The sequence below is a fragment of the Alligator sinensis genome, unplaced genomic scaffold (genome assembly GCF_000455745.1).
Source record: "Alligator sinensis unplaced genomic scaffold, ASM45574v1 scaffold277_1, whole genome shotgun sequence".
Classification (NCBI taxonomy): Eukaryota; Metazoa; Chordata; order Crocodylia; family Alligatoridae; genus Alligator; species Alligator sinensis.
In genome coordinates, this window is record NW_005841899.1 from 1,000,758 (window position 1) to 1,017,546 (window position 16,789).

The 16,789-nt window shown below is 42.1% G+C and overlaps 1 protein-coding gene across 7 annotated transcripts in view; it reads right to left on the reverse strand.

Annotated features, from left to right (window-relative positions):
• The window catches only part of NCKAP5 (NCK associated protein 5), a 461,300-nt gene that overhangs the window by 215,170 nt on the left and 229,341 nt on the right, over positions 1-16,789 (reverse strand). For all 7 annotated transcript variants that reach the window (XM_025197575.1, XM_025197576.1, XM_025197574.1 and 4 more), the window contains one exon: positions 463-553. In XM_025197575.1, the coding sequence (XP_025053360.1) occupies positions 463-552 (90 nt within the window). In that variant the 5' untranslated portion in view covers position 553. The remainder of the gene's footprint in view (positions 1-462; positions 554-16,789) is intronic.

Consider the following 16,789-nt stretch of genomic DNA (forward strand, 5'->3'; position numbering starts at 1 on the left):
AATAATGGCCACAAGTTGCTGGAGAGTAAGTTTAGATTAGACATCCGTAAGAACTACTTCACAGTTAGGGCGGCTAGGATCTGGAACCAACTTCCAGGGGAAGTGGTGCTGGCTCCTACCCTGGGGGTCTTTAAGAAGCGGCTCGATGCCTACCTGGCTGGGGTCATCTGAGCCCAGTTTTCTTCCTGCCCAGGCAGGGGGTCGGACTTGAAGATCTACAAGGTCCCTTCTGGCCCTACTTCTATGATTCTATGAAACAAGCAAAACTGAATTATTTAATCACTGGTTATTAGCATTCTTAACTAACAATGATAACACAAAATACTCATTACATATGTTAGATATATGTGTGTATGTGCGTCTGTCTATCTATTTATCTATCACTAGTGATTATTTGGGGGGGGGAGGGGGATTCGAGTTTTGAGTTTTGTCACAAGCAAACAATAAAAAAGCCACCCATACCTGATATACCTTCATGATATCAACAGTCCTCTCTCCATTCTGGTCTGTGGGTCCCTGGTTCTGCAGTAGATTTCTCACGGTCTCTTCCATTCTGAAGTATGAAAACATGTTAAAGATGAAAAATCACTGCATATAGTAGAGAGATATATTCACTGTTTAGGATCCGATAAAGGACAAAATTCATCACTTTACTGGTTATTACCAAATTAATATTTATTGGACATTCTCGCCTTGTGACATTCTCAAGCACAGACACCAGCGCAGACGTTATGCATCCCTAGTGAATCTAGTACAATAGGACAGTTGGTCATCAAATAACATTTCTAATATTATATATATTACAGGGTCACCAAAATAAAACTTCTTATAAAACATTTCTCCTGTGTGCATGCTCAGGTACATTAAAATGAAACTTCAAAACCAGAGTTCAGAGAACCTGCCTGTTACATGCTGTAAGTGTACCAGTGATCCGCCTTCCCAGAACGTATCGGCATTCACACTTCTGCCCTCCCCGCTCAGCGGGTGAGACTTGATGTGGCAGGGCAGAGCAGGGCAGGGAAGCTTGGTACCACTGACACGAGCCCCATGTTTCCATGGCAAGGCATGCCCTGCCCACCCAGCAGCAGGGGAGGGTGGCGGCACAGAGTTGTGCCCCTCACTGCTGCTGGGTGGATACAGTGTGCCTTGCCATGGCGGTGTAGGGCTTGTGGCCATGGCACAGAGCTTCCCTGCCCAGCCCTGCTCTCTCCTGCTGCACTGGGTCCTGCCTGCTGGGTCATGGAAGCTCCAGGGAAAGGGTAGCAGGGCAGGGAGCCTGAGCCCACAGCTGGCAGCCCACATCTACCCCGCCACGGACTCTGCTTTGGCCGTGCTACAGCTCTATGCTCTGCTGTGCCACAGCAGCCATCACCTCCCATGGGCGGCCTGGGGCTCAAGTGCTGCTTTGGGGGTAGGGGGCTGCGGACCTGGGTCCCTGGTCCCATAGCCATGGCAGCTGGGGGCCTCCTCTGGCAGGGCTGAAGAGTGTGGGGGGCTGTGGGTGGGGAGTCAGGGGCACTGGCAGGACTGGGGGGCTGTGGATGGGGAGTGAAGGGCACGAGCAGGGCCACAGGGCTGTGGGTGGAGAGCGAGGAGAATCAGCAGGACCAGGGGGCTGTGGTTGGGGAGTGAGGGGCACCAGTAGTGCTGGGGGGCTGTGGGCTGGGAATGAGATGCGATGGCATGGGCAGGGCAGCTGCTAATCAGGGCTGCTCAGCCCCACAAAGCAGTGGGGTGGGGGACAGCCACAGCTGGACACACATCCTGGTGAGCAAAGAAGCCAAGGAGAGCTCTGATTTTCCATGATAAAAAAACCCAAAATCAAATGCCAAAATTTATACGTATTTAAAATTTATTTTATTATAATGATTGAGACATTGGTAGGCTTCCAAACTGCTTTAAAATTGTAAATATATCAATAAAATATTGTGTTCAACTGATACCTATACATATAGTGGTGTTTCATTTTAATCATGGAAAAATGTGGAGTTTGGGGGTTTAATCAGAGAAGTTCCATTTTTATCAGATAATTTATGATTTTTAAACACAGAAAACCAGGATCCCTGGTGATCTTTAAGGAGTCTGAAAATGCAGAACAGGCTCCCTAGCTTTGCAGAAAACATCAAAAGCTTGGTAAAAGGTCCCTGGGTCTCATTTAAAGTGGGGATAAAGGAAAGGGGAAACTGGGCTATATTTCATTTTAATGCACAATAAAATTGACGAATTTGCTGGTTTCACACCATTGTGCCTTCAGTTACACGGTTCGTATTGTAACTTTGACTGATATGAAAACCTGGAAGTAAGGTGGACTAGCACTAAAAAGCCAACAATTAGAGGAAAAAACGCCAAGTGTGGAAAAAGGAACAAACCAGCCTGTACACCCTTGAAGCTTGTGAAGTTTGCATATAAAGTAAAGCCATCTCAACTCCCTCAGGAACTGAGAACTGAAGATGAGCTATGCCTAGAGGAATTCTGCCTTCTCAGGCCAGGTGTAGGACACACTTTTGTGAGTGAACTCTCCTAGCAAGTTTGGAGTGTAGGGTACAGTATGAAGACTGGCATCATTGCCAAACGTGTCCTTGATCTATTCTCCCCTGAAGGACTGACCAGCAGGGGAGGTCTAAGACTGTAAGCCTGTAAGACAGGGGAGGTCTAAGACAGTCTAAAACTGTAATTTCATTAGAGTTTAGTCACTTCAACATTGACATTAAAAGAAGAAACTTTATACTGTTGGGCTGAAAGTACACCATAAATGTAGTTGATCTGTAGCTTATCAGTAATCACAACCCACATAAGAGCTGGTGGTTACAGTTAGGCATAGGTGACAAATAGGGGAGACATGGGAGGGCATGTGCCCACCCCCCCTGGAGACTGGCCCTTGCTGGCTGGGGAGCTGGGGGTGAAGACTGGTGACCCCTCTGAGATTGTGAGGGTGCCAAGAGAAGCGCCGGTGGCACTTCCAGATTTGCCGCTGGCACTTTCAGCCACTGGGGGACCACCCCCCCGTTGGCGATCGGCCACTGGTGCCCCCCCCCCAGTATCAGGAGGCACCAGTCACCCATGTGATTATGGACCTATTTATATTGCAGTTTCCATGGAAAAAATAAAAGCTTACCAGAATGCATAGAAAGCATGACAATCCCTGCAGCCAACAAGCACATGGTTTGAGAGAGCACTACTGAAAGGCTGAGCTAGTGACAGAGACTCAGAGAAGGCACCAGTCAGGAAAGCAAAAGGGTTTTGATGCCATCTTTTATGCTGCAGCAATGCAGCAGTCTGAAGATGATAAGTGAAAAGAAATCTAAGAAACCTAAATACATTTCAGCTCAGGATCATAAAAGGCAGTTCCCTATAGGAAGCTTGCATGCAGATGGTGGTAAATTTTGTTCATTGTGCAACAGCGTGACTCTGGATATGTCGAAGAAAAACAGCATTGATCAGTATATAGAGGCTGAATTGCATATAAAGAGAAAGGCTGCTGCAGAGGCTGAAGGTCAGAGCAAGAAACAAACAACTACATCCTTGATCATTAAAAGCACCACTGAAAGCAGTTTGACAAGAAGAGAGGCTACGTTTACACTACTGGAGGCATTCATGGCAGCCAACATTCCTCTGGAGAAAACTGATGAACCTAAATTAAGGGACTACTTGGACAAACACGTGACAAATGCTGGCAGTTTCCCCTGTGCAAGCAAGCTTCACCAAGATTATCTACTAGGAGTAATTGCTTCACATGTTCAGTCTTCAAAATCTGCATTTGCAGATTAAGAATCAATCTCCATTGTAGCAGATGAAGCAAAAGATGCCCAAATTAACTATGTTCTGCACATTTTATTCGTACCCGGCAACTGGACAGACTCTGACCTGCCTGTTTTTCAAACAGCTGGTTTGCCTCACCTCTGTCACTTTTTCTACTGTGGCACAAGCTGTGGTGAAGGCTGTTGTAAACTACAGCTTAGAATTGAACAAGACCTCAGCATTTCTGTCTAATAATACAATGTGGATATGCAAAGCTTTCTCTGATGTGCTCCATGGAATGATGCCCAACACAATTCACATTACCTGCAATGTACACATCCTTTCTTTAATAAGTGACACCTGGCACACACATTTTCCTGATATGGATAGCCAGATTTCCTCTTTTAAAAAAGCATTCAAACATTGTCCAGACTGTAAGCTTTGATACAGGGAGACCCTCGCCAATCAAAGCAGGGATCTACACGTGACCGTGTCACTTCTACCAGAGCCCATGCTTACAAGGTGAAATTTGTGGTTTGACACAGTTCATTACCATGCAAAGAATATGAAGTACTACCCTCAATTTGTGTTCGAGGAGCTTGAAATCACGCCTGATACACAATGCATACTTAGTCCACGTGATCTCTTAAGACAAAGCGACAGTGAAGATCAAATTTAAGTTTGTGGCTAAAAATGCAATCCGGTTCATGGAGCTTTTAATGTGGTTTGAAAGTCAGCAGGCTTTGATCCACCAATCACCCGACAAGCTAATGGATTTGATAAGCTGGGTCAAAGACATGGCATCACAACAACTTTCAAACTGTGAACACGACACCAGCAGAAACAAGAACTGTTCTAGGCAATAGCTGCAAAGCTGAACCAGTATTACAGGTACAATCAGTCATTACCACCACCATTTAAACAACTGGCTGCCTTCTTTTTTAGTGCCATTCACATTTTTTACATCAATCAGGTGCCTTTTCTGAATTTCAACCCTCAGCCACTGAAATCAATCTCTGGATGGCAGAAAGAACATAACAAGGAATGTGCTGCTTACATTAACTTTATCAAAGAGTGGCAGATGCCTTTGACTGTGACTGTGTTTTGGGAGTCTGTTTTGGAGTGGTCTCCACATCTCCACAACTTGGCAAAATGCTGCCGTACCATTCCAACCAATTCAGTGGATGCAGAATATGCGATCTCAGCGTATGGACAAGAGTTCACACTGCAGAGACAGAGGATGTCAGCTACAACTGCTGGTGGATGCTGCACGCCAGCATTTAACAACTAACATGAATTGTTTCCATCCAGGTTAGCATTATTTAGTATTACTAATTTTTTTTGTAGAGCTTTTTGTATGATGATTAGTTACAATTTATATTGTGTATAAATTGATATTCATAATATATTTCAATTTAGATTTAAATTTAATACTTAGGTTTATAATTATACAGTAATTTATTTGATATTTCTGCAGATTTTGCTATTTAGTTATGATGTGTTTTTGCCTCTCGGCCAATCAGCAGCAATGAGTGGGGCCACCAGGCCCCTCAGCCAATCAGTGGCAAGGGAGGGGGACTCACTGTGAAAAGACTGCAAAATCAGCTCCATGCGTCTCAAGCGGCCTGTGAAAATCCCGTCGTTTTGTTGCGATTTATGTAGGTTCCTAGTTATGGTAGGCACTCTTTATTCAGGCTAAGTGGACATAGCAATTAAGCATAAGATAATGGAAGCATTAGGCTACATTCAAGGCTAATCAGAAGGTAAGTCATTTCAAAGAAGAGGATTCCCTGAACTGATGGCAAATGCTGGGCATAAAATAGTGTGTGCATGTGTGTGTGTGTGCACGCGCACACACCCACACGTCAGAAGAAGCAAGCAAAGAGAGCAGAGATTCAAGACCCTTGGGATACAGAAATGGCTACAAGGATAAGTTTGAAAAACACATGCCTGCTGTTGTTTGTCGCTAATGCATTTAGGGAAGCATCACTTTGTGTCCCATTTAGCATAAGCAAACACGATTGTGCCAGAGAAACGCATACCTCCTATCTTCACTTTCTCCTCCTAGAGGAACAGCTGTCCTGGATCCCAAACACTGACTAACCACTCAGGCCAAGGGACAATAGTCCTGTCTTTATATAACCTTTGCGTAGCTGGTCGTCATTCTAATCTTTCAGTCTGGTCAGAATTTATAGTACATGTTAATCTAGTGACAACCTTCCTGTTTACTGAGCTTTCTTCTTTCAAGTCAGCAGCATCCTACTTCTTTTGCTGACACTGTGAGGCATTCATGCTAGTCATATGCCCACTAACATTTTGCTTATTTTTATTATATTTTATTTCAGTCGATGTGCACGTTTTGGGGTTTTCAGAGTGCTCACAGAATAGTTGGACCATCTGTTGACCAAATGTGAATAAAAATAAGCCAGCTCTAATCTCTAGTGCAGACAGTGCTGCAGAGTTATTCAGTAGCAGATTTCTGCTCAAAGGCTGACCTTAATCAGATCATTTTTACTCATGAGGCCAAATCCTTTGGTTCCTAAGAGAATCCATAAGAGAAGACAGCAAATGGGTTTTTCTTTCCTAAAATGGGCACTCCTAATTTCGGAAGTTAATAATAAAGACAGGTCTTCTTTTCGTTTATATATCAATGTATTTCTAATCTGATGAAAAACCCTTGCAAATGAATAAACAGGCAAGTCAGGAAACAAGATAAAGGACAGATCTCATTCTCAGTGAAGTTAATTGGAGTTTCTCATTGAGACTTCAGTCTCTCCGTATCAGACACATTAATATGTAGGTGCAAATGAACAAACAAATTAAACCACTTCAAACAATAAAATATAAAGAGTGCTTCAGCTCACATGGTCATTTTTTTATCAGACTGGAATTCATCTTAATGTATATCTTCTATGCATTGACAATTCGGTTTATCCCTTTTGGACTGCATCTTTATTAAAACAAAAACAGAAATCCATCTTGCCTAACAGCTTTGTCATGACTAACCGTAACCTTAGTCTACACTGATCCTTGTGGAATATAATTAGAACCTTCTTCTAGCAAGACTATAGTTTCCACTGACCAAATAAAATTGCAGAGACAGATTCTCCCAAGTGACAAATAGAGTTGTTTTAACTACAGGTTACACACCATTTGGGGTTACTTATTTTTTCTGTATTTTATACAAATTTGTCAACAAAATTTGGATCCTATGTAATTCTGATTCACTACATACAATAAAATTTACTTTAGATTCTCAAAGCGCCTAAGATCCCTTAAATCAGGTGTCAGTGGAACAGCACAACAATAATATGGATGTGATTCTGTCAAAGATACTTATATTCTATTTGTCAAAAATGCTTACACCCTACTGTCCTGCAAAGTTTATCCAGCCCTGCTGTTGTGGTGTAGAAGTTGCTTTGGTTAACTGTCCTTTTTCATTTGAAACCTGACCTTCCATTTTTAGGAGAGATTGCTTAGTCAAATATGCTATATTGTTATAATTTAATCTTGTTCCTCATACATTAGAAGGACTGATTGCTGATTTAATGGTGGCTGTAATACAAGCTAATTGTTTTATTGTAATCTGCACAATGAAAGGATACACCAGTAAAATGTAATGTGCTTTTTAAAGATTGCCAGGGCATCTCTACATCCAGCTTCAGTTACAGCCTTGTTCTGCTTGGATTCAGCTCTCTCAAGTTAAGCCTCCTCTTGGGTAAGAGCAGGCAAAATTTGGAACCAGTGTGACAACGAAGAAAGAAACAGCTTTACGGTCTTGGTTCACTACACAACAGGGTAGATATGCACTTTATAAGTAAATAGGATATATAAAGAAAGCATACGCTTCCATGAATGCAAGTTCATGATGCATCTGAACTGGGGCAGGGCTAGGGCAGTGCTCTGTGTCCCAGGCTGTAGTGGGGATGGCACGTGCCGGCACTGGAGCAAGGGTAAGGAACTGGGAGGGGTACAGGGAGGCAGAGGCTATGTGGGGAGGGAGCTGGGGGAAGGGATGAAGCTGCAGAGGGGGAAGAAGCAGTGCAGGGAGGAGATAGGGGAGGGTGGCAAAGGCTCAAGGCTGTGGAGTGGAAGAGGCAGGGGTGCACAGGCAGTGGGGGACAGGCAGCAGCTGCAGCTCGGGCCTGACCCGGGCTTGAGATCGGAGCTGGAGCTACAGTGGCTGCTTGAGCCCCATCGCCTCCCTGCACCTTGTACTCCAGCTCAAGACAAGGGGCTTCCACCCTCACGTTAAACGGGGGGGAAAAAACCCTTGTCTTAGAATCTAGTCAATATTTTTCTAGTTCCCACAGATGAAAAGGAACCGACTGGCATGGGCATACACACACATGGTCCTGTCCCAAAGAGAAACAGATCCCAGAGATGGAAGAACAGGAGGGAGGAGAGCTTTCAAAATGACAGCCAAGAAACATTGACTCTTCCTACTCATAAGGCTTTTTACTGAAAGGTTTCTGTTTTTTTCAGGACACTAAGCTGCAACAAATATGTGCACTGCAGCACCATGCAGGAGGTAGTCGACATCAACACGAAACCCAAGTAGACAATTTAGGTTGGAAATGTAGCTGTGTAAATGTGTGGATGTGTGTGCATGTGTTTATTATATATAATTTGTCCTTTGATTTGTTAACTCAAATGTTCATCAGTACTAATGTTTACCAACTGGGAAATGCCAGCTCAGAGTCTGTGGTTGCATTATCATTTTGGCCATATTCCATCTCAGGCACTGAGCAGCTTATCCACCCCTCCAGCGTTCTCCCTCCACCTGACAGAGACAGGCCTTACTATTTAGTCTTTTATTCCAGTCAAATTCAAGGCAAATCTCCACTAAATTAGATTTTATATGTGGAAAGTGATAACAAATTTACAAATTTGGATATGCAGAATCTACTTATTGGGGGACTGTCTTATATTTAGGGTTGTCGTATATTCAAGTAAATATAATGATGTATGGGATGTTTTACATAAGCACCGAGAGGCTGAACCACGAAGATGGTCCCCTAGTGCTAGGTACGACATAAAAAAAATCTGATTCCAAGCCTTGTCCTGAACATCTTACAATCTAAATAAAAGGAGAGACACAGAGGCCTCAAGACAGGCAAAAAGAGATAAAGCAGCCCAGTAGATGGGCGGCAATGCTGGGAACAGACTTGAAGGCTGAAGTTCTGGCCCCATGGATTTAGGGGCAAAACTGCGTTAACGTTAGTGCAACACATCTCCTGAGGAATAATCCAAAGCTCTGTTCATTGAACCACACTGCCTGGAAATAACACAAGCAAATCTGAGGCACTGGGCACAGTGTTGAGAAGACAAACATTGGTAAGTGGGTCTTTTAAAAATCACACATGTACGTTCCTCAAGTCATAGAGAAGCACTTTTTAAATGCAGACATTACATGTAAATAAATAAGGTAGGGTCTTGAAAACAATGCCCAGTGTTGGCTTATTTCTCTTCCCACTGAAGTCTAAATGTTAGTAGCACAAGAGCAGACCTGACCTTTCTCTAAAGCTGATTTAACTCCTAGTTAGGTAGCCCACAATGAAAGGCCTGACTCTTGTAGTCCTATACATGTCACCTTTAAGATCTGCATGTAGAAAACTAATTTCCAGCGTACAACAGAAACCAGAGAGAACCTTGAGGAAGGACTTATGGAGCTCATCCATCCCTACTCACCCTTATCTGATTTGCCAATGAAAAAAAGTGGGCTAGATCTTAAACTTCAAGAAGCTGGTCATTGGGAAGTACGTTAGGAAGGATTCGGCAAATGGAGAGATCACTTTTCCCCATTAATGGGTCTTGGATTTTAGGAAAAGTATACATATCAGTTCATTTGCTAGATGGGTAAAGCAAAATGGGCACGAAAATTGTATATATCAATTTATTTGCTGTATGGGTATTAATCTTATTTGCTATATGGCTATGTGTATATACATATATATTTGTGTGGAGAAAGTTGATCCTGAGGTTAGTTTTAATTTGTGCCCATACATTCCATCTTTACTCATACATCATGCAACAGAGTCACTTATGCAGTGTATCAGACATTTAAAAGTATAAATAAATTCAGAACAAACTAAAGTTGCTTGCTTTAAAATAAGATTTCTAATATTTACAGCAGATTCTAAGCATATGCGTACACCCACTAGCCCATGTGTATACATAGCTCTTCATTTGGTACAATGTGTTTTTTTTAAAAAGGACACTGTCACAGAGAAAACTGCATGGCTTTAACTTACTCCTGTGTATGCTATGCTATTTAAAAGCAAACTGAAGTGCTAGCCTCATTTGGATTTGTAGCATTATAGTCACTCCAAGGCCATCTGCATGTGTTGACAGAGCTCCATAAATTTCCATGTGTTTATTATGAACAGTGATGGTGCTCTGTGGAGTGAGGCAATTTTTGAAAGGATGAGGTGGATACGGAGAGGTACAAGATGAAAACTAGGTCTGGCATGGATGGGTATTCCTGGAAATCCTCTCAAACAGATTTCCTTAGGTGTTTCCTCAGGTATTTTCACACTACACAAGATGTCATGAAATTTTCAGATTTGTACTCTGGTGTTTTGCAGTACACATGCAACTCTTGGCAGCCAACAGCAAGCGAACATGCAGGGCGGGTATTTTATTCCAATGGCAATTTCCAGAGTTTTCAATCTGTGACTCTCCCATAGGGTTTCTTGAAGATATCAAAAATCTCCTCATCCAATATCAAAGAACATATCATTCACATTTCCATAACTGAACTCAGAGGACTGCAGATGCAAGAATATTCTCTGTGTGGGATCATCTCTATCCTAGTCATCCCATCTTCTTATCATGGTACCAGACTTTCTAAAAGTCTTGTAACTCTTATGGAAGTTTTAAGGGCCTGAAAATTTCCCAAAGAGCCTTACAAGTGGGTATGTTACACAGTGGGTATGATTTTACGTAAGTGGGGCAACCTTCAATATCTGGCTAATAATGAATATTATTACTACTATTTTTTTTCTTTTCTGCAGTGCTTTTCATTTGGAGATTTCAACACGCTTTGCAATCATTAACAGCTAAATCCTCCCTTGGTTATACTCATGAAACTGAAGACAATACAATTTGTGTGTGTATCTGGTGACAGATTCGCCCTCGATTAATCTTCACAACACCCCTGCGAGTACTACTATTGCACCGTCTTTTTAATTCATGCAAATGGCTGGGAGACCCATTGTGAATTAGTGAATTTTGCAAATTAGAAAATGAACAAACACAATAAAAAACCAGGGACAATGCATCATAAAATGTACTTTGTTCATGTATTTGAAAAATGAAGTTTTGCTTTTATCAATTATTATAACAATGCACTGTAATTACATCATCACTTACACCATACTAATAGATCTAATGGTGCTTATTTAATAAAAAGAACTTCACTTGAATGCACAGTGAATCTTTAATGTGATATGGTCAGAATATGATGAGCTTCGTACCTGCTGGTTTTGGAATGTGCAGATTATCACAGTTCTTCTGTATCTTTGTTTTACAGGTGAGTACACTGAGGCTTAGTTAAGTAAGTTGGCATATATCAGGGAAACAGAAATAGATCCCAGAATTCCTGCCTCAAGTTGAACAGCAGATAACATTCTTTTTTTATTATTTTATTTTATTTACTTTGTGTTTACTAGGGCTGTACAGACCTCAAGCTGTTTCCATTCATGATCTAAGTTCCATACAGCAAAAAAGTATTTAAATTCAACTTTAACTTTTTGGGAAATCTTCTGTCTCTTTCCCAATATTTTAATGGTTTTTCACATTTCATGTAAATACTTCATGTCTGTACTTGCATAATTTTAAACAAACCATTTGAGCTTGAATGAAGCACAGCAGAAATGAGTTTAGCTCTGTCTTTGTACTCATTTGGGAATTTCTGCACTTCTATAGTGACAAAGTTTAAAAAGGAGGCAACAGATTTGTGAAAGACTATAAACATTAGGGCTGTGTGAAGCTTCAGTCCCTGATTCGATTAGGCAGAGATTCGGCCCAATTTGGTGGCCGAATCTCCAAATCTGAATCGAACTAGGAGACCATATAATCTCTCCAAATTGAATCGGAACCCTCCAAATTGATTCGGAGAGATTCAGAAATATTTGGAAATTCGGACATAGACATAGCTTTAAATGTTTTTTTCTATATACCTCTAGGTAGCAGGCAGCTCATAAACGCTGTGATACTGGGGCGGATGGAGTGTCCTACAGGAGCGTGGGGGGCTCCCCAGCGCTCAGCAACAGACCTGGAAGTGGACCAGAAGCACTTCTGGTCCACTTCTGGGTCAATAGGGGAGCGTGCACCCCCCCCCCCCCACACACACACCTCCCTGTCTTGGCAACTGGTGCCTCCTGGGTCTGGGGGGACACCCAGGGTCCCCCCCACAGCTAATCACCGAGCCAGGGGAGGCGCAGGGGGGCTCCCCAGCATGCTCCCCAGTGGACCCAGAAGTGAACTGGAAGTATTTCCGGTCCACTTCTGGGTTTGCCACCAAGCACTCCTGTGAGACGTTCCATGTGCCCCACCATCGCAGTGTTCATAAGCCATGCTGGTACCTCGAGGTATGTAGACACAGATTTAAATGTTTTTTTATGTCCGAATCACTGATTCTCTGAATCAGCATTGAATCTTCAGATTCAGATTTAGACAGTGATCCAAATCAACTAATGAAATCACTGTTCCTAATTCAGGCTGAATCGAATAGGGCCCGCTTCGCACACCCCTAATAAACATGTATATTTCAAATAGTTTACAATTATTTTAGAATAAAGATACCTAACAAACTATGTAGGAGTAGAATGCTTTGGATTAAATGATTACTAAGAATGTGTATTATTAATGTCATAGGGGAAGCTGTCTTGTAGCTTCAAAGCTACAAGTGTGTCAAACCGAAGTGTGTCAAGTTTTCCTAAGTTATCACATATTTTTTTCCTTCAAATTTTATTTGTGGAATTAGCACTTTCAAAATTAAAGTGCTAATTGGACTTGGAAGTTTGGCTGGATAAAAACTGGGCAAGAACTTCAGAATATTTTATTAAAAAAACCCAATTTCTTGTATAAAAATACCCTTCATGAGAAAGAACTGTTATCTCCTGGATGTGCTACAGGGAAAATGGCAGATACTGGCCCAAACTCCCACAGAGGACTACACTTAAGACAGTCTATGCACTACTGAAATATGGAAGTTCCCCACTCTGATTCTGGCTCCCTACAGATGGCACAGAAAAGCCACTACACATAAGCTGCTGTGCAATGTAAAAATACAGAGTCCAAAAAACCAAAAAGATTTAAAAAAATAAAATATTTAAGATTTGTATTCTGAGTTTATGACCTTCTGGTTCTGTTTTTTCAAGCCTTTGTATACAACTAATAATACAACTTTTGAAAAGGTGAAAAAGTCTCGTGATCACATGATTTTAAGAGTTTAAAAAAAATCATATATAAGACTTACAATAAGGTCCCAAGAACTAGAAAGGCTGCATGAACATATTTGGAAGAATATTCCAAAGGTATCAACAATATAGAGAACATAGACCAAACAACTACGCATACACTTGAGAAATGATCTTTATGCAGAGATCATGTGTATGACATTTCCAAAAAGTACATGTTGGACCAGAATTTTGCTTTTGTTTTCTCCGTTCTAAGAGAAACTGATTATAGATTTGCAAGTGTCCCCCATATAAGAAGCATGCTTTATAAACAGTAGGCCTATGAGAAGCAGCTAGTATTCACTTCGGATTTGGTCGATTCAGGGGACAGCGATTCGATTTGGTGATTCAAATCACTGTCCTGAATCGATTCGGCCAAAGCAGGCAGGGGATGGGGCCTGGTGGGAGTCGCCCCATGGTCCCCTCCCCCCTCCTCCAGCTCCACCCTCTGAATCTTTTCAGAGAGCTTTGAATTGATTGAGACCTTTTTACTAGTCTTCCGATTCGATTCTGATTTGGAAATTTGGCCACCGAATTGGGCTGAATCTCCTCCAAATCGAATCAGCACCCAAAGCTTTGCACAACCCTAATAAACAGTTTTCCAGGAACCCTCGTCCAGGCATGCTTCATGCAATCAACAAAGCCCAGTCTCAGTCCCTGCATACTTCAGAGTACCAGGGCTGCTAGTATCTCCCTTTATAACAGGGCTGTCAAACTTCTAAGTGGCTGGGGACCATACACCCCATGGACCTCACCAGTAAAAAATGTGTTGGTGCAGCTGTACAGTGTTCAAGCCACAGACCTCCATGGGCCACATGCCATGTGGTCCCCTTCACCCCACCTGACACACATGCAGGGGCTCATAGCACAACAGATTATGTTGCCACCTAGAGACTGGAGACTGCCAGTTTTTGCAGCAACGGGGGGAACAGTAGCTGGGTGGGAGTCTAGGGGCCACAAGTTGACCCCTCGCAGGCCACATGTGGCTGTGGGCTCCAAGGTCAACAGCTAAGGTATGAGGAAGCATGGAAACATCTATCTGTCCTTCCACCCCTCACTCACAAACAAAACTGGGTGGACCCAGGCAGGGATGTATGTCCATGAGGCAGCACTCTCACATGCCTGGAAACTGTAGGACTTGTGCTTCTTGCAGTTCAGTCCTCCAGTTGTTCCCTGCCCAGTGCATACACACTCCAAAATGAAATAATTCTCCACTGGCCTCTAACACAGAACTGCAGCTACAGCTGAGAGAAGATGTAAGGAATTATTCAAGAATATACATAGATTGCTTCAAGGCACCCTCTTCCTTCTGTAAGATTTGACTAATATAGGTGACATACAGTAATTAGCAGTACATATACAGTAGCAGAATATGTAAGCTTTGAATAGTAAGGTCTAAGGTTGAAGTATTAAACTCCAGGTCGTTAAACATGAAAACAAGCTGTGCTCAAGATACATAGGGAAGGGAGGACTTAATTTTAATAGTTCTAGTCTGCACCATAGTTCTAGTCTGCCCCAAATTCTAGTGGTATAGCAAAATGGTTGAATAAGTAATAAGTGGTTAGAATAATGGTCTCCAAGGGCTTAATTATCTGTATCATTAGGCAGTTCTAGTCTCCCTAAAAATGATATTGACAGCCTTTCTACAACCAAGCAATTGATAATGAGGCAGTAAAAATACACAACTGTACACACAGAGATGACTGAAATAACCTCATATAGTTCATACTGGCCTGGTCAAACAGCAGGGTCTGAATTTAACCATTTGTAAAATTTATCAAAAGAACAGGAAATATTTTACATTGACATTTATTTTACATTAACAATATATTAACATTTTAGTGCTTTGCGTCTCCAACTACTGAAGCTAACCAGAACAGTGATAAAACTGTTGCTTATACCTTCCTGTGTTGTTGTATCACAGCCACTAGATGACGTAGAAAGTCTTCTAGCACTTTTTGTGTCTGCTCTACAATGACATCTCCTTAATTGCATCTCCTCCTTTGTGCAAAAAGCTGTGCAGAACTCCCATCCCCTGCCTTCCCCCCAGGCATACAGTTTGAGATCTGGTGTCCCTAGTTCCTATAAAGGGTAGTAGCATGAGGCCATTATGTAGTTAGGCATAAAGAGAGGAACATTTTTCAGAATTTCTATCTGCACACATGTAGGAGAAAGGAGGAGAGATATAGACCCTGAAAAGTCATGCTCCCTGGACCTAACACATGCAAGAACATAGCAGCCATATACCAAGGACATGGGTCTGAGAAGAAACAGACACTGGAGAGACGGGAGGGAGATGAAATGATGCAAAAGGGCCAGAGAGAGAATGGCAGGGAAAATGGAAGTTCTGAGGAGAACAGGAGAGAAAGATAATTGGAGATCAGAAGAGAGAAGATAAAAGGGACGAGGGAAAAGGACTAAACATTTGGGGAAAGGGAAGGGAGTGATAAAGTATGAAGGCATAATTGAGATTCATAGAGAGAGGAGGACTGGAACAAAGGAAAGAAAGACATGAATTGAGAAAAAGAAAATGTGAGAACATCCAGGCACCTCTAAAACTCAGAAGTTTATTATATTTATTTGCAACACATTTTATTGAACACAAGAGAAAAATCGCTTGGAAGGAATGTGGGGGTGGAAGATGAAGGAGGCTTTTGATCTGATCACAACCCAAGATTGAGAATCATGCCATCACGTTCCTCCTCCCTGTTCAAACACTTCTTCTTTAAGCATCTCTCTTCAGCCCAGCATGGGGTACATTTTCAAACTGCTGTGCGGGTTTTTAGCTGTACAACTCCCATTGAGTTTAAAGGGAGTCCTGTGGTTAAAGCCCTATGTGAGGCTTTCAAAATGTACTCTAAAATATCTAAATAATGAACTAGTTGAATGTTATCTTGTTAACTTGTCACAGACCATGACTGAAGTGAAACAAGGCCTGAAGGATTGTAAAGCTGTATCATTCTGTTTGCTAATATGTATTGGAAAACTCACCTGTGTTTCCTGAGAGAGTTTTTGTTCTTAGACCATTTCACACAAACCTACTGACCTCTAAGATTTATTTGTTCATTATTAAAACAAATCACAGCTGTTTTTTAAAGGAAGAGAATCTAAATCAACCCATTCCACCTTAAACCCAAGAAGGATGCAGGAACCAGTCGTTAGATCACCATTCATGACCATGCTCTGCCGCAGACTTCTTTTGTGCCATCCTTTGCTTCCTGTGACTTTATTTGTCCTGTTGCAAAATGGGGATAATAGCAGCTCCTGCCTCACAGATTTGAGGTGCTTAGCTACTAGGGCAAGGGGGGAAGGGCCAAAGACATTTGTTCAGATACAGAAAGAAGGCAAGGGAAAATATTCTCTGCCTCTTCTGCTAGAGGGGAGGTGTCTTTATTCTACGCAGGCCTGAGATACACATGTAAAGCAGTCCCAGAAAACTTAAACAAGCAATGCCTGCAGTCTACTTGTACTATTTACAGAAGGCCTTAGGGCATGGACACATGAGCAGGTTATTGCAAGGCTATGGTATGAACTTATAGCACATCAGGTACTCCCTGGTAACTGCTCTTACCAGAAATAATTCAAGG